Source organism: Mustela putorius, unplaced genomic scaffold (assembly GCF_011764305.1).
Source record: "Mustela putorius furo isolate JIRA1106 unplaced genomic scaffold, ASM1176430v1.1 tig00000083_pilon_pilon_pilon, whole genome shotgun sequence".
NCBI classification, from domain to species: domain Eukaryota; kingdom Metazoa; phylum Chordata; class Mammalia; order Carnivora; family Mustelidae; genus Mustela; species Mustela putorius.
The window spans coordinates 11,254,774-11,276,686 of NW_025421273.1; the positions used below are offsets into that span (position 1 = coordinate 11,254,774).

Sequence of the window (21,913 nt, forward strand, 5' to 3'; positions counted from 1 at the left end):
TACAAGCCAGGCCCTAGCTGCACTTCTTCACAGAGAGCTCTGCCAGATATCAGCCGCACGTCGTCCCGGCTAGAAAACCAGGACCCCAGGGCACGGAGAGAGCACGCAGCTACTTCGCCGAGCAAGAACAGAGGCCGAAGACAGCACCATCTCTGCCCGCACAGCTGCTCAACACATGGTCAACAGACACACGCTGTGGCTCTGGACACACACTGCTACCTCATGGTCCCTCCTGCTGACTGCCACTCGGAGTCATTTCCGCGGGTAAGCCAGAGCTCCTGTGACAGAGCCAGAAGCGCTCCTTCCACCAAACACACAGGCCCACAGGGCCGAGAGTCAGAACACAAAACAACTCTCCAGATACTCGTGTCACACAGGAACCCCAGACAGGTCTGTCACTCTCTGTTTAACAAGATAAGCAAGCATTCAATAGCTGCATGACCTAAATTCACATTTCAAATGTACCTCCTGCTTACACAAATTATTCTACAATCTCTTTGCCTTTGTAAACATAACTTAAGAGTCACTTTTCTTTAATTATCACAACTGCCAACGTTCTGTTCAAATTCAAAGTACCTATAGGACCCTAAACCAAAGGAAAATAGCATTGCTCCACAGACCCTCTCCTTAATGCTGGCAATGGACAGACACACCACCTCGGCCAAGCCCATGTCCACACAGGGACCTTACCCTGGGATGTGCTCATCTGCTCCAACTCTGTTTTTTCTTTTCCTTTTTTAAAAGATTTTATTTATTTATTTGACAGAAATCGCAAGTAGGCAGAGAGGCAGGCAAGGGGTGGGAGGAAGCAGGCTCCCCACTAAGCAGAGAGCCTGATGTGGGGTTCAATCCCAGGACCCTGGGATCATGACCTGACCCGAAGGCAGAGGCTTTAACCCACTGAGCCACCCAGGCCAGGCAACCCAACTCTGTTTTTTCTTAAAGTTTCAGTGTCTTCAATGAAATAGCAAACACATGCACCTTTCAAGGATGAATGGGATGGGGGTGGAGCAGAAGGGAATCCGAGAAAGCATTAACGTGTGCACTGTACTTGACACCCAGCGAGCACTAACAGTATGATTCTGGAATACCAGTGCCACTGCTCCTTCTTCCAGTCCTCAACCTGCCCCCACCTAGAACAGCGTCCCAAGGGACACTCTAGCCAGTTAAAATGACCCACATTCTCCATGAAGCTCCTGAGAACGAGTATAAAATCTGAAGCCAAAGTAATTCTCACACATGACAGCCATTTCCTAAGATCCTCTGAAGGTCAACTTAAAGGGATTACCCATCGCTGCACCTCTCCTTGGAGAATCTAAGGGTGTGGAGAACATAAAGCTGCCCCTTGCCCCCTGGGGACTCACCAAAAAAAAAAAAAAGCAAGAGAGGAAGAAGAAAGAAAAATCAACACTGTAACCATCAGTTATTTCAGATAAGATAAGAGATCTAAAAGATCTGAGCTCCTGGATATATAGGAAGAATCTTGTTTTAAGACCCAGGGGATGGCATGGGGCGCCTGGGGGGCTCAGTCAGCAAAGGATCTACCTTCCAGATCAGGTCAAGATCCCAGGCCTGGGATGGAGTCCCATGTTATTCCCATGCATCTGCTTCTCCCCTGCCCTCTGCACTTCCCCCTACTCACATTCTGTCTAGCTCTCTAGTAAAATCTTTTTAAGATTATTTAGTTGGTGTTTTGTTTTTTTTTTAAGATTTTATTTATTGATTGATTTGACAGACAGAGATCACAAGCAGGCAGAGAGGCAAGCTGCAAGAGAGGAAGTGAAGCAGGCTCCCTGCTGAGCAGGCTGTGGGGCTTGATCCCAGGACTCTGGGATCATGACCTGAGCCGAAGGCAGAGGCTTTAACCCCCTGCGCCAGTCAGGTGCCCCTAAGATTTTACTTATTTATTTGGCAGAGAGCGATTACAAGTAGGTAGAGAGGCAGGCAGAGAGCCTGATACAGGGCTTGATCCCAGGACCCTGAGCCAAATGCAGAGGACCATTGATCCCATGACCTGAGCCAAAGGCAGAGCCTTAACCCACTGAGCCACCCAGGTGCCCCTCTAATAAATAAAATCTTAACAAAGAAAGAGCTGGTGGATGGCAGAGAAAGCTGGTGCACTGAATGCCGACCCAGATGGCCAGGGAGCGGGAAAGCGGGCAGGTTCTGGAGCAGATGATGGAGGCACAAAAGCCTCTGGCAGAGGAGAAGTGCTGCCATCAGCGGCATCTTATGGAGAAGTTCGCAGGTTATTTTTCCTGTGCTTTTTTTTTTTAAACACCAGAAGTGGCAGAAAAAAGCCTAGAATGTACGTTGAAGCACCCAGAAGAGGAAGCTGCCGGGAGCACTGGTGCCCCTTACCTGCCTGTGTACCTCTTACCTGCCCACGCCCCTTACCTGTCTGCGCTCCCGGCGGGTCAGGCTGTGGCCGTGCAGGATTCGCCAAAGCATACGCGCTGCGATCTTGGTGTCGATCCACAGCAGGCGGAAGCCATGGTAATAGTGCTTTAGCTCGTCCACGACCCTCTGCCCCAGGGACTTCCGCACGGCCACCTCTGGTGGGGGGCTGTACACGGGGCCACCCTCCTCCAGCTTCTTGTTCTTGTCCTTTAGGGACTTGAGGGACTTCTCCACCACAGAGTCATCGCCCAGCGGGGCCGATGAGTGCCAGCAGCGCAAGGGAAGGAACAGTGGCCCTGGGACGACCAGACTGGCAGAGGTGAGGGCCCATGGTGCTCCAGCTGCTGAGCATGTGCGCTCGGGCCTCAGAGTCCAGTAGCCACGGGGATCAGCTTTGAAGCAAAGGTGCACAGGGTGGACAGGAGTGCGGCAGTGAAATGGCACGATCCTTGAAAAGGAAGAAAGGAAAACAGTGATGAGGAGCCAGCCACAGTCCACAACCTCCCAGCACCACATGCCAACGGGAGCGACACAGACCAGAGCCCTATCACAACTGCTCAAACACTCAGCCTTCCCACCTCGTGAAACAGACTCCCCACTGCTTCCCAATGCCTGGAAACCACAGCAGGAAGAGGAGGAGCTGTGTGAGAGACCAAAGGCAGGGGCTTGTGTGAGAGACCAAAGGCAGCCAGTCCCCATGGGCTCATGGAAGACACCAGGACACCAAGGAGCCTGGGCATGGGCTAGGGTCTGGGGTGAAGGGACAGGCTGGACACAAACAGTACAAGCCAGACCCTTGAATTAGACAGACCCAACATCAGGGCAGATCTCCCAGATGAGTTCCCAGAATTGGGGAGTCCAGGGTGGGACAGGGGTGGGGGGGTGTCCTTTCCCCTAGCAGAGGACTACAAAGACCTGCAGTTCTAGGGGTACCTGGGTGGCTCTGTGGGTTAAAGCCTCTGCCTTCAGCTCGGGTCATGATTCCAGGGTCCTGGGATTGAGCCCCACATCAGGCTCTCTGCTCAGCGGGGAGCCCGCTTCCTCCTCTCTCCCTGCCTGCCTCTTTGCCTACTTGTGATCTCTATCTGTCAAATAAATAAAATCTTAAAAAAAAAAAAAAAGAAAGAAAAGAGAGAGAGACCTGCAGTTCTTGAGCGAGTCCTGGAAGTCAGTGAGGACACCTTGAATCAACGGGGCACCAACCCTGTGTGCGGCCCAACAAAGACGTTTGTGCCAAATGCCAAAAACTGAACAAGTCACGTCCAGAGCCCACTCTTACCCTCTCTTCCCCGTGCTGCTCCCACTGCTCAGCCCAGAGCCTCAATTATAGTGCAGTGTTGGAGCAACTTACCTGCATGATTCTCAGAGCCCTACAATTGTCTATGTACCCCACCCATCTCACTGGAGACCTCCTCCCTTCCTGGTGCACAGACTCACTTCTGGGAGGCCACAGGCTCCAACTTAACCTCAGAGGCATGTGTGTATAACCAACATGCCCTAGCCTCTTCCCAGCTACTGCACCTGGCCCAGCGCCAGCAGTGAGGACCTAAGCTCTACAGCTGCCTGTCCCAGTCCAAATTCCAATCCACTGCTCATTGCTGTGAGACCTTGGGCAACATAATGAACCCCTCCGTGTTTCGGGAGCTTCCTCTGCAATCAGGTGTGGCAACACACACAAAAAGCCCCCAAAGCCGTGCCTGGCACACAGCAACACCTACCAGAAGGGTGGCAGTGATGACTACCCTCCCATCAAAGCGGCTGAGCAGCAGACGGTCAGGGCTGGAAGGAAGCTCTGTGAATGTCTAGACTAGATGTGCCTTCTATAGACAGGGAACACCGAAGGAAAAACAGAGACATGCCCATCTCAGTTCGCAGCCTGCATCAAGTGGGCACAGCTGGCACAGGGCACCACCAGCCACAAACTGATCAAGCCCGCTTGGAGGCCCCGTTCCCGTGTGCGGAGGGCAGGGTCCGTCCTGTGCCATGACCCCCAGATCCCCACAGTCAACGCTTGAGCAGGGAGGTTAGTGGCCTTGAGCCCACCCTGCTGCATCACAGCTCACAAGAGAGAGGCTGCATGGAGCACAGCGGAGCTGCTCAGCCACACGGGGCTGTGGGACTGCAGCCACAGCCTGGGCCCTCTTCCCTCACTCTCACCTCCTAATGTAGGCGATGACAGTGCCCACACACAGTAATGAACCTTACCTCCCATCTCCGTCAAACTTAATTACCCAATTTTCCAACCCTCAATTAGCAAGGAAGCAAGTGGCTGCCACAAGAAGGCATGATGTCAGCAGCTGCAGGGGCAGCCAACAGGCAGAAACAGACTCGTGAAAACAGCATGCAGAAAAGCACCTGGAGTATCTAGCTGGGGCCAGTGACCTCCAAGATTTGGCTATCTTCACACACACTAGAGACTACTATTACTAACAATCTAGCCAGAAAGGTTTAGCTATTTTCCAAAAGCATAAAATTGCATAATCTGTTACTTTAAAAATATTTCTTAGAGTAACCCCAATCTGGGCACTGCTGCCTCCCCAAGAGCAGCTGGTGCCCTGCTTTGCCCCACCTCATGAGAGCCCACGGCTTGGCCTCACTCTTGAGAAATGCACGCCTTCCTCACCCACACAGGGTCCGTGGGCCCAGTTTCCCACCAGCCAGACCCCAGTCCTGCTTTTCCTTTCCTTTCCTTCCCTTTCAAAGTGGGGAAAACCCACTCCAGGCAAAAGCAACGTGTCAACAAGAAATTCGCAGTCACTAGAGAACAGACTGTAGGCAATAAAAAACTTGGGGGCTCCTATTGAAGCTGCTCATTTTACTTTAGGATGCTGATGCCCACATCCACCTCAACACACGCCCCCTGCTGCCACCTTCAAGAAGAGAAAAACTATGAATACCTTGGCTGGTTCAGTCAGGAGAACAGGCTGACTCTTGATCTCGGGCTTTTGAGTTTGAGACCCACTCTGGGTGGAGAGAGGACTTAAAAATCTTTAAAAAATGAAGAGAAAGGGGCGCCTGGGTGGCTCAGTGGGTTAAAGCCTCTGCCTTTGGCTCAGGTCATGATTCCAGGGTCCTGGGATCGAGTCCCACATCGGGCTCTCTGCTCCACGGCGAGCCTGCTTCCTCCTCTCTCTCTGCCTGCCTCTTTGCCTACTTGTGATCTCTGTCTGTCAAATAAATAAATAAATAAAATCTCTAAAAAAAAATGAAGAGAAAAACTAAGTGGTGCCTGACAGTAGAATATATTCACAGGGTCAGCATTTCCTGTGCCTCGTGGCACCAGCCACACAACTACAGCATGGCAGGCAAAGGGACCCACACCTGCTCTCCCTGCAGCTCTTCCCTAACTCTTATCAACGGCACGACTCCTATGGCCACACGATTCCTATCATGTCCTGTTTCTGAGGGGACAGCTCACCCAGACAATGGCTTGAGCTGAACAGGGAGAATCACAAATCTTCACGTGCCCCTTTCCATTTTTCAGGGACATGATGCCAGCAAGGGCAAAGTGATACCAGCAGCAAGAAGGGAAGCAAAGATGAACAACAGAGCAACAGGTGCCAGGATCCAGAGGAGTGATTTCCAAAGTGCAGGACATCTCTCTGCCCAAAGACAAGAGGTGAAACCACGGTTGCCTGCAGGACAAGGGGCCCCTCCACCAGGGAGCCGGAGACCACTGCCAACATCTCAACACCTATCAGAGCCCTGTAGGCCCCGCGACACCCAGTGTCCCCCATGGGAGGAGCACTCCAGGGGCCAGGGAAGCAGCTTTTAGTGTTTTAGCATTTCTGCAGCCCATCTCAGGAGAACTCAAACCACATGAGACTCTGGGAAAAGACTCCTGGTGGCCCCAGCCTTCCCACCAAATGAGTTCCAGGACTAGGTCCTGGAGTTAGTTTGCTTATTTCCAATTTTAGGGGCTCCCTTGCTACCTTTATTTTTATGATAAAGGAGGTCAAGGGCAGCTAGACAATGGCCATGACATTGTCTTGGATCAGAAACTTCCCACCTGCTCACCCTTTGGGGTCTGGACCATTTTAGCTGAAGACTGAGATCGCAAAAGAACCATCAGAGAGAGCACAGTGACCACCACACTGGCCTCAGGACCACATGGACTTCTGCGGCTGGGCTTATACACAGAGCTCTTCCCACAAATGCGGGATGGCCCTGTTAAGTGCACTTTCTTTATGATTTCTTTTGTCTAGCCTGCTTTATTGTAAGAATGCAGCATATCCTACACAGACGAGACAAGTGAGAATCGACTGTTTGAATTCAGCAAGGCTTCTAGTCAACAGCTGGCTAGCCGTTGTTCAGCTGGGGGAAGTCAAGTCGTATGTGCGTTTTCGAATGCACAGGGGTTGGTGCCCCTGACACCTCCCTGCCTTGCTCAAGGGTCACTGTCCTTAACCGTGTGGCTCAGTATTTCTTTCTTTCTTTTTTTTTTTTTTTAAAGATTTTATCTATTTGACAGACAGAGATCACAAGTAGACGGAGAGGCAGGCAGAGAGAGAGAGAGAGAGAGAAGCAGGCTCCCTGCTGAGCAGAGAGGCCGATGCGGGACTGACCTGAGCCGAAGGCAGCGGCTCAACCCACTGAGCCACCCAGGCGCCCCTGGCTCAGTATTTCTTATACTGAACCAGCAAAAGGAAAAGCAACATGGCCAGGATGCTGAGACTGATAAAGACTTCAATTCTCACCTATAACCTCTCATTTGAAGTATAGCTGTTCATCTGAACAGCTTTTTGGTTCCCACTGCTCAAAATTCTTTTTTTTTTCTTTTCCCTATAATCTTCTTTAATTTATTTTTAAGTACGCTCTACACACAACATGGGGCTCGAACTCACAACCTTGAGAGGAAGAGTCACCCACTCCACCAACTGAGCCAGCAGGTGCCTCACATTGCTTAACTTTCTAAAGAAAGCACTTAACGTTCTACAAATTGTTGACTTGTAAAAAAATGTGTATTAATAAAGCAGTTTTTAAGTTCATTTATTTGGTTTTTATTTCACAGAAAGAGAGAGAGACCACAAGTAGGCAGAGAGAGGGGGGGAAGAAGGCTCCCTGCCGAGCAATGAGCCCAACGCGGGGCTCGATCCCAGGACCCCAAGACCATGACCCGAGCCAAAGGCAGAGGCTTAACCTACTGAGCCATCCAGTGCCCCAGTTTTTATGGTTTTTTTTTTTTTTTTAGATTTTTAAATTTATTTATTTGACAGTTGGAGATCACAAGTGGGCAGAAAGGCAGGTTCGGTGGCGGGGAGCAGACTCCCCGCTGAGCAGAGAGCCCGATGTGAGGCTGGATCCCAGGACCCTGGGATCATGACCTGAGCCAAAGGCAGAGGCTTTAACCCACTGAGCCACCCAGATGCCCCAATTTTAATGTTTTAATATGAATCTTAAATGCAAGTACATTTGACTCTTAAAAGGTGGTTGAAAAATTCAACATCCATACCTAACAAAAACAGGAATAAAAATACAGGGCAGAGAGTACTAAAAACAAAATCTAACATGACACAGGCCAAATACTAGACACTCCACTGTTTGCTGGACGGACAACGCAGCTGCTTGGACACCAGGCCCAGCGGCTGAGGAATTGGGAAAGCAGAAGCACGGGCACCAGAAGGAGAGATGCACAGGGCACCGGGCCCCAGCAGACCACGCCTCCAAGGACAGGTGGTACCATGTGAGCTAGAACACGATAAACGAGCTGTGAGAAGTGGCTGGACACAAGAAAACTGGTGACTTACATGCCAGCAATGATCACGTAGAAAAATAATGAAAAAGAAGACCCAGGGACACCACACCCAACATGTCTGGGCATCCTCTTAGAGGCACCAGGTGTGGCCCAGATAAAGAAAATGACAGACCTCTTCCTGAAACAAGAGAAAAGGTCTTACTAAAGAAAACAGCTAACTCCCTAAGAAACTGTAGGCACCTTTAAGTTAATATTCCCCAACAATTTTATGGGTTTTTAAAAAGATTTTATTCATTTGAGAAAAAGAGAGAGAGAGTGCATGCACTAGCAGGGGGAGCAGCAGAGGGAGAAGGAGAAGCAGACTCCCTGTTGAGGGGCTCAATCCCAGGACCCTAGGACGATGACCTGAGCTGAGGGCAGACACCTAACTGACTAAGCCCCCCAGGAGCCCTGATTTTATGGTTTTGAGGACAATCCAGTTACAATCCCAAAAAGACCACTTTAGAACTGAAATAATTCAGAAGTAAACCCAGAAGGACTGTCCAGAAAGGAAGTGTTCCAGGCCTGGTCCCCTGCAGATAAAAGCCAGCAGGAGGCCTCACCTGGGCAAATGTCAGGCGCAGACCACTCAGACACAAGTGTCCCACGCAAGAGAAAAGGGCAGGGAAGGCTCTGCAGGCTGCTGGGGTCACTGATTGGCAGCACCACCCCCCCTGCCCCCCCGCCGAGTGGTTCATGCAGGTGAACCAGCCCCCACCGCAGTCCTCTAACCTTCCTTAGAGGTCTGGTACCTAGAAACCAGACATTTCACACAAAAACCCAGACTTCTAGGTTGTCTTGAAAAAAACCAAGAGCTGGTCTTAAGAGGCTTTATGGCAAGCGGGAGTTACACCCCGGGATCAGCAGCCCCTGCTTCCAGCCTCGCGCTGGAAGCCCCTGAGAGGGTTACCCGTGGATTACAGAATTTGCTTTAGAATTAAATCTAGAAATGCACACTTTGGCAAGAGTAAAGATGTTCTATGAACATTCATCAATGGCTCCATATCATAAAAAGAAAGAGCTTATGACAACAACATCTTACACTGGTCAAAAGAGAAATCTAATTAAAATCAAACCCAGGGGTACCTGGGTGGCTCTGTCGGTTGAGCAGCTAACTCTTGATTTCAGCTCAGGCCGTGATCCTGGGGATGTGGGAGGGAGCCCTATGTTGTGCTCTGAACTCAGTGGGGAGTCTGCTCGGGATTGTCTCTCCCCCAACACCTACTCTAAAATAAATAAATAAAATCTTTAAAATCAAACCCAAGATCAGGGTGCCTAGGTGGCTCAGGTAGATAAGCATTTGCCTTTGGCTCATGTCATGATCCTGGGGTCCTGGGATCGAGCCCCACATCTGGCTCCCTGCTCAGCAGGGAGTCTGCCTCTCCCTCTCCCTGCAGCTCCCCCTGCTTGTGAACACACACACTCTCTCCCTCTCTCTAATAAATAAAATCCTGTTTTAAAAAAAATCAAACCCAAGAGCCAGGTGGGGAGTACTCTTGCCACATGCAGGGGCCAGCAAAGATTGCTGCTGGGAGGGGCTCTGAGTCAGACTCTTCCGTGTCCCCACCATACACTGCACGTGTGCCAACCCCATTCCACAAAGACTCTCACACATCCAAGAAAAGCCTCTCAAGCCCCCTGTGTTTAAACACAATTTTGCTTCACCATCAACCAAGTTTTTGGGTATGACTTACATAGTTTTTATTTTAGGGAATTAAATCTGTTCCAGGAAGCATTCTCCAGAAAAGTGTTATAGACAAGATGAAGTGATAAATGAACAAGCTCAAATTATAAGAAAACTCAGAAGACCCTATAGCTCTGTGGTTGTAAGGGGTCAGCTGGACAGCAATTGGGAAAGATGTCTGTACTCCCAGATTGGAAGAATCTGGGCTGTTGGAAGGGAGAGACAGGTTCTACTCTGGGTATCTGGGGCAAGTGGACAAGGGCCTGGGAGTCAAGAGACAGGTCTGGGAATCCAACCACATAGGTGGGGAAGCTGATCAGAAGGAAACTATGCTCGGGGATGCCGGGCAGAGGGAATGGTGGGTGGGAGAGCACAGGAACCCTGAGGGACGTTTGAGTCCACGTAGGACAGTGGACAGGGAAGTATGGATGCCACTCCCCCAAGGAAGTCCTCCAGCCTCACAAAGTACCACCACAGGGAAGGGCTAAGTCCACCACATCCCACACATCCCCCAGGAGGTGGGGGCAAGCCCTGCAGCCAACAGTCACTCAACACAATGCTCTACAAAGGACCAAACGGGGTTCGAGGGAGGGTCTTGGTGCAGCCTATGTCTCCTTGCACAAGTACATGAAAACCCACAGACAAACAGCCATGGGAATGTGGAAAAGCACATGGTGCACAGTAAGTACACACTTTTCAAAAACAGACACATCAAGAAAAGACCAGAATAAAATTCACCAAAATGTAATAATATTTACAACAGGTACTAGGATCATGAATGTTTATTTTCCCAAGTTCCAATAACATATGAGGTTAAAGAACAGGAGGGTAGACTATACCATCCCCCCAAAATCAGGAGTCACACAGCACTCACGCATTTTCAAGCTCCCACTTTAAAGGGATGCACAGTGACGTTGTTGACTTACAGGTGATTTATCAGCCCCACGGTGTTGGCACAGCTGAGGCAGGCACGATCTCTCAGAGTACCTACGATAAAGACAAGGAGAAAACAAGAATGTAAATCTCAAACCAGGGGCTGCAGACTGATTTCACCTTTTACAGTCTCTTGCAGAGTAAGTCTCTGGAATTCTGTTCTGAGTGTTGGAAGTTTTCAGAGTGCTGCTAACTGAAGGGTCTGTTCAGTTAGGAACACAGGGTCTTGGGATAGCCCTAGAAAGAAGGGGAATCTTAAACAGCCCTGGGCTTCAAACACAGGGTCCACAGAGCCCAGGCCTGGGGGGTCTCCCCAGGCAGGACCACTCCCGACTCACTCCAGCTGATGCCAGGCTGCATGGGACCCTCAATGCACAGACACCCCACAGAGCAACAAGGACCCCATGCATACAGCCCAACACCTTCTCTGCCCACAGGAGGGGGCGAGGGGTATGAGAATTACTGGTAAAACAGACGCTAAGAGCAAGCTGTTTCTTGGATAAACAGTACTGGTGAGTGTACAGCATACTTTAATGATTTTGGTATATTTTTGACACTTTTTCTAACTCAGTGTGGTTTCCGTAAGCATAAAATTCAGAGTTCGTTCTCAAGACCAATGCCTGGGCTTACCTGGGATCAAGCCCTGTGCTGTGGAGACCACCTGCGGAGGGAACGTGACAAATATGGGGGCCATGGGGCCAGAGGCACCATGATGACAGGGTGCCAGGCCACAAGGCTGGAAAGGCAGGCTGGCACCCTAAGACCCTGAGGCAGCAGGAGTACACAGGTGCGGCGTGTTGAGGGTTTAGTCTGGGAACCAGAGTGAGAAGGGAGAGAAGATGGGCACAACAGGGGACAGGTACCAGCCCAAAACACCCTTCGAGCAGGCCAGGCAGGGGAGACCCAAGCAGCTCCCGGCAGACCCTCTGGAGACAAAGACTTCTACTTGTCACTTTACGTATCCCAAGAGAAACCCAGTGTTATCACAGGCAACTTTCCATCAAATTCAGGACCTTGTAGTATAGGTGACAGTCTTGTTTAAGCTGGGCTCTGGGCTCCCAAGTGGTTACCACAATTCATAATCTTTTATACTTCAAACACTACATTTTTAGTAACACGAAGCCCTTCTTACTCCAGCTGAGGACCAAACAGAAGTGTGCCAGACCTGAGCCAGCCCCACACCTCAAGAACATGGCTCAGCCATGGCTCCCAGCCCCATACCCGCCTCCCCCCAGCAAGGAGACAAGCTGTCACAGCTCCCAGAGCTCCTTGGCCTGCCCTCCCATCACTATATTATGTGAACTGCACATCCCCTGTCCTACGTGGCCCCTTCTCACAATCTCTGCACTCGGAAGGTTTCCCCAGCCCTCCAAGGAGCCTGCTCCTGAGGGATCCAGGGGGAGGACTCGGGGATACCGGCTATAGATGGGCCATTTCCTCCTTCTATAAGTCCCTTTAATCCCTGTCCCCATAACCAATTCTCCAACTCTCTGGCCCTAGCTGGAGAGCCTACTAGTCGGTTCTGTCTGACCCTACCTGGAGTTAGTGCACCCCCACGGTTATTAAGGCTTCAGTCCCACAACACTGCTCAGCTTCAGACACCAGTTGCAAATAGGGTCCTCAGGTCACCCACACCTCTGCCAATTACAAATAGGAGGGTTCCCATCACCACTCTGAGTTTTATTAATTCTCTGCAACAACACAGAACTCAGGAAAATTCTCTACTATTACAGTTTATTATAAAGGACATGAGGACCAGCCAGATGGGGAGGCACATAGTGCATGGTGTAGAAGACTTCTGAGTGCAGGAGTCTGTGTCCCTGTGGGCTTGGCATCTACAGATGCCACTAAGTCCAATGCTCCCCAAGCCCCCTTAGTCAAGAATTCTTTTCTTCATTACCTAGACATGACTGATCACACCCTAGGCCGCTGGAAATCAATGTCAATTCCCAGACCCTCTCCCCTCCCTGAAGGTTGGGATTCTACAACAGAGCTGAACAGTCCTCAAAACTGTCAAGAAAACCCTGAGAAACGTGTCACAGCCAAGACTAAAGAGAAATAACTACAACCTGTAATGTGGTGTCCTGGGTAAGGTCCTGGGGTGCAGCAAGAAATCAGAAACAAAATATGTGCACAATAAAGGAAAGGTACTAATAAAAAACAAAGGTGAATAGAAAGTATGTAAATAACAAAGTAAAAAAATCAGAATAAAGTGTGGGACAGAGGGCACCTGAGTGGCTCAGCTAGTTAAGAACTGCCTTCAGCTCAGGTCAGGATCCCGGAGTCCAGGGATCGAGTCCCGCATCTGGCTCCCAGCTCCTCGGGGAGTCTGCTTCTCCCTCTGACCTTCTCCTCACTCATGCTCTGTCTCTCCCTCAAATAAATAAATAAAATCTTTAAAATAAAATAAATAAAATTTTTAAAAGTGTGAGACAGAATAAAAGAAATCTGAATACAGTATGGAGCTCAGTTAATAGCAATGTACCAATGTTGGTTCACTAATTGTGACAATGAGCCACACTGATAGAAAAAGTTAATACTGGGGAAACTTGCTGCAGAAAACGGCTACTGCGCCCAGCCAGGAATGTTCTGGAAGGTTCAAGACTGGATTTGGAGTCCAGCCGTGGGTCTCCCAGGCTCTGGATTCCCTGTTGGTCCTACAGCAAACCTAATGTCCAAGCCACTCTCAGCCCCTTCCTGTATAATAAAGAACAGTGCTAACTACAAGAAACATCTGTATTCCCAGAATGACACAACCACAAAAACAAATTCTGCTCACTTTTAAACTGTGAACGTGCTACAGAAACCCGAAGTGGCCAGAGTATTTTTATTACCATGCTTAACAGGGAAGAGTTACAAGGAGAACTCGAACAGCAGACGGACCTGGACACCCAGACCATTCACACCGTCAACTCCCGCTGCTCAGTGCCTTTTTCATTGCTCCAAAGTTCTAAGCAGCCAACAGTCATTACTGTTAAAAATTACAAGAATTATGTTTCTTGGGTGTGCTAAAGTACTTTCAAATATATTTCACTTGAGCCTCTAATACTTGTAAGGGAAGTCCTAATCTTAACAAATAAGGAACAAACTCAGGTTAATGTAAAAAGAATCAAAAAGGGAGTCTGGGCTACTGACATATGGACGGACCCCTAAGAGCCCCGAGTTAGGTGTGATCTCTATGTGGACAGCAGGATCACAGAGGCTGGGGATACCAGGGGACCTGCCTGGGGCCATCCCGAGCAAGGCCAGGGGTCCCCTCTACAAACACGTAAACAGTACTAGAATACCGGCGCTGCGGATGTCCTACAAGCCCGCAGATCCTGGCCATCTCATCTCAAGGAGTCCTAAACGTGTCCCAAGGGCACGACTTCCCCGGAGAGTGAACACCGCGTTCCACCAAGCTTAACTACGACAAGAGCGCCTAGATTGTCCTAGGACTGGCCGTTAGCGCGCTCCCTTCAAAAAACTTTCCGAACCCCGCTCAGGACGCCGCCGCCAGCAGCCGGGCGGCTAAGGTCACGGCGCGAGAGTGAGTCACAGGCCGCCGCCCCGCGCGCGGCTCCCACACCCCGACACCGGGCTGGCCAGGGCGGGGCAGAGGGGCGAGGCGGCGCAAGGTCCCAGCCCCGCGTGACCCCAGCCCCAGCCCAAGGTCCGAGCGCCCCTACCCAGCGACCCACCAGAGCGCCAGCCGGCGCTGTGCTTCCGCGAGGCAGCTGAGGCCCGAGGCTCGAGGCCCGAGACCGTCCGCCCGGACTCCCGGCCCTCTTCTCCCGTCCTCCAGACGCCGCCGGCCGCCGGCCCCGGCCCCAGGCCTCGGCCCCGCCCGGCCCACCCGACCCCGCCGGCCCCGGCTCCAGGCCCCGCGCTGTCGGCAGAGCGCCGGCTTCTTACCCCTCGGGGCGGCGGTGCGGGGCGGCGGGAGGCGAGAGGGCGCCCGGCCGCAGCAGCTCCTCAATAAGATGGACGCCATGTGCCCAGCCGCAGCGGCCGCTGGGGCCTCCTGCTGCTGCCTCCTCCTCCTGCGCGGCGGCTGCGGCTGCTCGCCCGCCCGCCGGCACCTCGGCCCGCCCGCGCGGACGGTTGAAGGCGACGGTTGGCTCCCGGCGGCGGGCGCTCAGCTCAAGGACCCGGCACCGGCGGCAGCCATGTCCCCGCACAGCGTCCGGCGGCGCGGGGCGGGGCGGCCGGGCTGCCGCTCCCATTGGGCCCCTCGGGTGCCCGCCGCCCGCCAGGTGCAGGGCGGGCTCGCGCCGCCGCGGACTGCGGGTCCCGGCGTGCCCCGCGACGGCCAGACCCTGAGACCGCGCGGAATTCTGGGGCCCGTCGCAACAGCCGCGCAAGAGCGCTGGGCCTTTCCGGGTCGGTGCAGGCGGAGGGTGGCGGTGCTTGCGGCTGCGGGCGCTCGGGGGAGGGCCGTATGGAGCGACGCGGTTCGCCAGGTTTGGGTGGCGGAGCGGGTGCTAATTGTTGGTCTCGTCCCCGGCCGGCGCGCATAGCCCCGAGGGGCCCTCCCTGGGGCCGGGCCTAGAGCGGTGCCCCCAGATCGCGGGTTGACCCTCCCAGCTGAGCTCAGACACCTGCTCCAGAAGACCTTCCACCCAGAGCGGACCTTTTAGCCCAAGCTCCCCTTTCCTAAGATGAGGTTCTGTTCGCCATGGTCGTACAGGGACGGAGGAGGTGATGCAGGGAAAGCAGGCAGGGAGAGATGGGGTGGGCGGGTTCTGGGGTTCAGTGGAAGTGGTCCCCCCCAGCAGGGAACTCCTGCCAGCCTGCACTCCAGCCCGGCGACAGCAGGCTCCTCCTCGAGACTCGCTCCCCTCTTTGCCCCATCCCACGCTTAGCCTGGAAGGCCTTTTACCTCCCTTTGGCCTCACGTGCCTCTTTCTTGTTCGTGGATGTAAATCCCAGGGTACCGCTTACGGGAGGTCCGGCAGTACTTACTCCGTGCAGAACTGTTCTCTGGGCTGCAGGAGTGTGGAAGCCCTAATCTTAGCAGGCTTCCCGCTCTTCAGAGATTGAACTTGGTTTAATTGCATGGCTCTTGGGGGGCTCGGCCCTCACCATCAGGAAGAAGTTGCCTGCCTGCAGTGGTTTTCTTTTTCGGGACTGTCAGATGCTCCCATTTTCTCCCACCTCTCAGGTGGGAGAAAAGGGAGCTAGTTAGTGCAGGGCATTTGGGAGACCAGACGAAGTGCTTATGTTGGCACTGGGCAGTGAGCGCTACAGACATCATACACAGAGTTAATCTAAGTACGTTGATGCCTGAAACAGGCCTCCAAGGTCAAAAGCCCATAAAGCCAGGACCCTATCCTATACATCCCTCAGGAGGCAATGGTGGGATAACAAAGGACAGTTCTTGTCCATGGACCCCAGGGTCAGGTCTGAATCAGGGCAAAAGGTGCTCAGGATCACATAGGACTGGCCTTCCAATGTCCAAAGTGTAGGAGAAGGCTTTTGCTAATACTAGTAACTGGTATTGGCCCTCAGCTCCTGAAGGCCGTGTTCCAAAGCCATCAACGGGCAGGTAGGGAGCCCCACAGAGTAGGTGAGAATCAAAGCTGGTCCCTAACAATGCTGTAAGTGTCTGCAGGACTTTGAAGGACAGAGGATGGGGGGAAGGCCCCATCTGCCTCTGTACTGCCCAAGGGGCCAAGTGTGAGGAAATACGGCAACAATGCTCACTTGCCCTTGGCATGATTCTCCTGTGGCCCACCTAGGTTGCATGAGAGAGAGAAGCAAAAATAGAGTCTATAGAGGGGGCGCTTGTGAACACCCACCTGGGATGCTTTCTGCAGCTCCACTGGTAGGGTGGAATTTTAGGGAAAGTCATTTTTAACAATACCCTTATTGGACTTTCTTTCTTTTTCAAAGATTTTATTTATTTGAGAGAGTCAAGCCAGGCAAGAGGGAGAGGGAGACGCAGGCTCCCTGATGAGCAGGGAACCCAATGCAGGCCTCCATCCCAGGACCCTGAGATTAGGGCCTGAGCCTAGAAGGTAGAGGCTTAACCAACTGAACTCCCCAGGCAATCCCCATTATTGGTTTTTCTTATTAGCTAAAGAACATGTGCTTATAAGCATTTTAAGTTTATAAAAATAAATGTAAAGGGGTGCCTAGGTGGCTCAGTCGGTTAAGCGGCTGCCTTCAGCGGAGGTCATGGTCCCAGGGTCATGGGATGGAGCCTCTCATTGGGCTCCCTGCTTGGTGGGGAATCTGCTTCTCCCTTTGCCTCTCGCCCCTTTTTGTGCACTCGCTCGCTCACTCTCAAATAAATAAAATCTTTAAAAACAAATGGCGTAGGGGCGCCTGGGTAGCTCAGTGGGTTAGGCCTCTGTCTTTGGCTTGGGTCATGATCTTGGGGTCCTGGGATCAAGCCCCGCATTGGGCTCTCTGCTCAGCAGGGAGCCTGCTTCCCCTTCTCTCTCTGCCTGCCTCTCTGCCTACTTGTGGTCTCTCTCTCTCTCTCTGTCAAATAAATAAATAATGTCTTAAAAAATAAAAAAATAAAAGGCATATAAAGAAACAAGTAGAGGGGTACCTGCCTGGCTCAATCCATAGAGCATGCAGGGCTTGATGTTGGGGTCAGAAGTTCAAGTCCTACATTGGGCATAGAGCTTACTTAATAATGAAAATAATAATTAAGGGCACCTGGGTGGCTCAGTGGGTTGAAGCCTCTGTCTTCGGCTCAGTTCATGATCTCAGGGTCCTGGGATCGAGCCCCACGTCGGGCTCTCTGCTTGGCAGGGAGCCTGCTTCCTCCCTCTGTCTCTGCCTGCCTTTCTGCCTACTTATGATCTCTATCTGTCAAATAAATAAATAAAATCTTTAAAAAATAATAATTAAAAAAACAAGTAGGGGCGCCTGGGTGGCTCAATGGGTTAAGCCACTGCCTCGAGCTCGGGTCCTGATCTCAGGGTCCTGGGATTGAGTCCCGCATCGGGCTCTCTGCTCAGCGGGGAGCCTGCTTCCCCCTCTCTTTGTCTGCCTCTCTGCCTACTTGTGATCTCTCTGTCAAATAAATAAAATTTAAAAAAAACAAACAAGTAGAAACCTGGCATCCTACCAGCTTGCCATCCATACCCTTAATGCCACGTCAGTGGCTGCCTTCTTGCACCCCGCCTACTCATGCAACAGTCCAAGTGCACAGAATCCTGGCAATGGGTCTGTTTTTGTATCACAGACTCTGCTGTTTTTATTTCTTTCTTCTCTTTTCTTACAGGCCTTTTTCTTTTCTCTATGTTCCCCACAAATTGAACATAATCTTCCATAGTCGCTCCATGTTTACACAAGTGACAAGAGTCCCAAGAAACAAGGTGGGATACACAGCACAAATGCCCGAGCTAGGGAGGTTAGAGGATCGGTTGAGGATGAGGTCAGAAGTCAGGTTAGGGATCTGGTTGGGGGGAGGTCATGTTAGACACTGGGTTAGAGGATCAGGTTAGAAATCAGGGTAGCAGAGGAAGACCAGCTGTTTACCCTCCTGTGGCCAGGATTAGGCTCAGAGCAGGTGAAACTGGGTTGCACAGGGTTGGAGTTTTGCCCAGAAGGGTGATGAAGGAAGAGAGGGACTGTAGAGTTTAAGATGTGTGCAAAAGAGTGGCTGTAAGGTTTGACTGGGAAATTTAAACATGGGATGAGGGGAAGTGAGGAAAAGGTGGGAGCAGCTTGGGATAGTGGAAAGTGGCAGAACCACCGGCCTGTGGGGCTGCAGGTCCTGAAGGGCGTTGGGAGTCAGCTACCATGGGAGTCAGGTACCACAGCAAGTGAGCTAGCAAAAGAGGGATGTTCACAGTGGGTGGTGGGTGTCTTGCATTTATTGGCTATGGCAAGTGCAAGGATGTGAGCCCAGGAGAAGGGCCTGAAGTGAAGCTGAAGGGCAAGGCCCTTGAGGTGGAAGAGCCGGGACACCTTTGAGCACCATGGGGAAAGGCATGCCTTCCTCCAACTGAAAGCAGCCTCAGCCAGGCATACACAGCAGAAGGAGCAGGTAACTAGCCTCCAGCCCTATCTTGTTGGAACAACATACACAACCAAGCTGCAGAAAGCATCCCAGGTGGGTGTTGGCCCGGACTAGAGTATGGTGATGGCCCGGACTAGAGTATGGAAGAGACTTTCATTTGGGTCCTTGAGTACACAGAAATGGTGTCTATGGGGCTGAGACTAAGCCTACTCACTCCCCACAGCGACACCCATTCTTAGGTTTCTGAGTTTCCTGGAAAATGCTCCATTCAGCAGCTTTGCTTGACCCTTCTGCTTCCTTCTGCCTGCCAAGCACTGTGGGTGATGGGATGGAAAGGATGGACCCTGGACTGCCGACCTTGGACTTGTTCTACCTAAGATCTAGAAAACATCCATCTTTTCTCAGCCACTGTTATTTGAAGGGGTTTCTGTATATAAAACTGACTTTATTATAACAAACTCAAGGACAGATCCCTAGAAGCTGGATTGCTGAGTCAGTGTGACTGCCAAGATATATTTTTGTAAACCTTTAAAATTAAAGGTTTTATTATTTTTAAGATTTTATTTATTCATTAGAGAGCAAGCAGGGGGAGAAGCAGGGGGAGCCTGACATAGGACTCTATCCCAGAACCCTGGAATCATGACCTAAGCTGAAGTTAGACACTTAGCCAACTGAGCCACCCAGGTGTCCCTCATTTGGTGGTTTTTAACAGCTTCTATTTTTTCCATAGAGGTTTTTCTTCATTCATTAGATCATATTTTCCTTTATTGAATATCTTCAAACACCTGCCTTAAAGTTTTTCTCTGCCATATCTAAAACTGGGCTTATGGTTGGTTCTTTCTTTTCTTTTCTTTTTTTAAGATTTTATTTATTTATTTGACAGAGATCACAGGCACGCAGAGAGAGAAGAAGAAGCAGGCTCCCCACTGAGCAGAGAGCCCAATGCGGGGCTTGATCCCAGGACCCTGGGATCATGACCTAAGCCGAAAGCAGAGGTTTTAACCCACTGAGCCACCTAGGCACCCCAATGGTTGGTTTCTATTAATTGTTCTTTTACCTTGAAAATGGCCACATCTCCTTTTTTCTTTGCATGCTCAGTGACTGTGTTGCTCACTGATGGTTGTGGATCATATGCTATAGTCTCTAGATTCTATTATCTTCCTTTGACAATGACCATGTGTGCTTTCAGATCACTAAACACTCTGTGGCTTCTGCCTTCTTCCCTCCAGATTCCCATTCTGGGAAAGTCAGCCCCTGTGTTGGGAGGATACTCAAGCAGCCTGAGAGAAGGCTCACGTTGGGGAGCACCTGAAGCCTCCTGCCAATGGCCAGCACCACCCGAGTAAAGCTATCCCCATAGCCTATCTGCAGCCCCAGCCAAGGTTTGGATGATGGCAGCTCTGGGCATCATCTTGTCTGCAAGGACAGAACTAGCTGTCTCACTCTTTCCCAATTCCTGACCAAAGCAACTGCATGTGATGGTCCTAAGATCCTGGGATCGAGCCCCTCATCAGGCTCCCTGCTCAGCAGGGAGTCTGCATCTCCCTTTACTGTTTGTTTTGAACCACTTAGTTTTGGGGTAACAGACAAGATGTGTCCAGAGAATGTTTTGCTGTAGGATGAAGCTCCAATTCCAAGGGGATGTATCCTAGTGTCTCAGCTTCATGTCAGAGGGATTCATGGGCTTGAGCGAGGTGTCCACTCTAGCTAGCCCAGAGCTCCCACAACAGTTGTCTGGGAAGTCTGGGGGCCTCACCCCAAGTATGTGTAGTCCCATTCTCAGCCAAGGACAGTGGGACATCTTAGACTCCCCTTGACACACTTGCCTGTCCTCCAGTGCCCTCTCTACAGATTCTAACAGCAGCACTGGCCCCTAAGATCAGTCATATGGTATCCCCTGGCTGGACCACATCTCCCTGTGCCATGGTGAGGGACTGCCACAAGTACAGAGCTGGGTGGGCAAGGAGTACCTTGTGTATTTCCCTTCACTGGAGACTGTAGTCCTGCCTTTCCTGTTTTGTCACACCTGAAAACAGCTGTGTCATCTGTTTTGCCCATGTTAATTGTTGTTGTCAGTGGGAGGGCCCATCTACTACAGGATTCTCTGTTCTAGCCTCAATCCAATTTGCTTTTTTTTTTAAGATTTTATTTATTTATTTGACAGACAGAGATCACAAGGAGGCAGAGAGGCAGGCAGAGAGAGAGGGGGAAGCAGGCTCCCTGCTGAACAGAGCCCGATGCGGGGCTCGATCCCAGGACCCTGAGATCATGACCTGAGCCGAAGGCAGAGGCTTTAACCCACTGAGCCACCCAGGTGCCCTCCAATTTGCTTTTTTAAAAAGACAAATGTTGGGGCGCCTGGGTGGCTCAGTGGGTTAGGCCTCTGCCTTCGGCTCAGGTCATGATCCCAGGGGCCTGGGATCGAGTCCCGCATAGGGCTCTCTGCTCAGCAGGGAGCCTGCTTCTCCTCATCTCTCTCTCTGCCTATTTGTGATCTCTCTCTCTGTCAAATAAATAAATAAAATCTTAAAAAAAAAAAAAAAGACAAATGTTTCCACATTTGTGGCAAAACTGGTGAGCTCTGAATCAAGCCTAGAATTTAGTGTTAATGGTCTGATGCTGGTTTCTTAGTTTTGACAAAGCTACCATGGAAATGTGAGCTGATGAGACTAGGGGAAACAGTTGGGCAACTGTTATCTGTGCATCTTTTCTGTAAATATAAACTTATTACAGAGACGCCTGGGTGGCTCAGCCGGTGAAGCGTCTGCCTTCAGCTCAGGTCATGATCCCAGGGTCCTGAGACTGAGTCCTGCATCAGGCTCCCTGCTCAGCGGGGAGCCTGCTTCTCCCTCTGCCTGCTGCTCCCCTTGCTTGTGCGCGCTCTCTCTCTCTGACAAATAAATAAACAAAATCTTTTAAAAAGTAAACTTATTACAATAAAAAAATAAAAGTCCATCTGGCTGGGGGCAGGAGTGAGGGAAAGAGAGGCCAGGTTCTGTGTCTGTGTGGCTGCCCACTAGGCTGGCTGTGAGCGGCTGCTTCTGCTGTCTCTAGTCAGTCCCCAACTCAGGCTGGGGAAGGTGGTCACTAGTCCAAAACAGAAGTGCCCCAAAGAGTTCCCCAAGATTTTACCAGTTCTTACACCTAGTGGCAGGCCCAGAGCCTGCAAAGAACTTTCATTTTCTTCTCTTTGATGTTT

General features: G+C 51.2%; 1 protein-coding gene across 2 annotated transcripts in view; it reads right to left on the minus strand.

The window, feature by feature from the left end:
- Window positions 1-15,004, minus strand: part of LETM1 (leucine zipper and EF-hand containing transmembrane protein 1) — a 39,789-nt gene extending 24,785 nt beyond the window's left edge. The window contains exons 1-3 of one of the 2 annotated variants that reach the window (XM_045074672.1): window positions 14,646-15,004; window positions 10,745-10,805; window positions 2,398-2,848 (exon numbers count right to left, since the gene is read on the minus strand). In XM_045074672.1, the coding sequence (XP_044930607.1) occupies window positions 2,398-2,848; window positions 10,745-10,805; window positions 14,646-14,724 (591 nt within the window). In that variant the 5' untranslated portion in view covers window positions 14,725-15,004. The remainder of the gene's footprint in view (window positions 1-2,397; window positions 2,849-10,744; window positions 10,806-14,645) is intronic. The other variant, XM_045074667.1, reaches the window with a different exon arrangement.
- Between the last annotated feature and the right edge of the window lie 6,909 nt (window positions 15,005-21,913).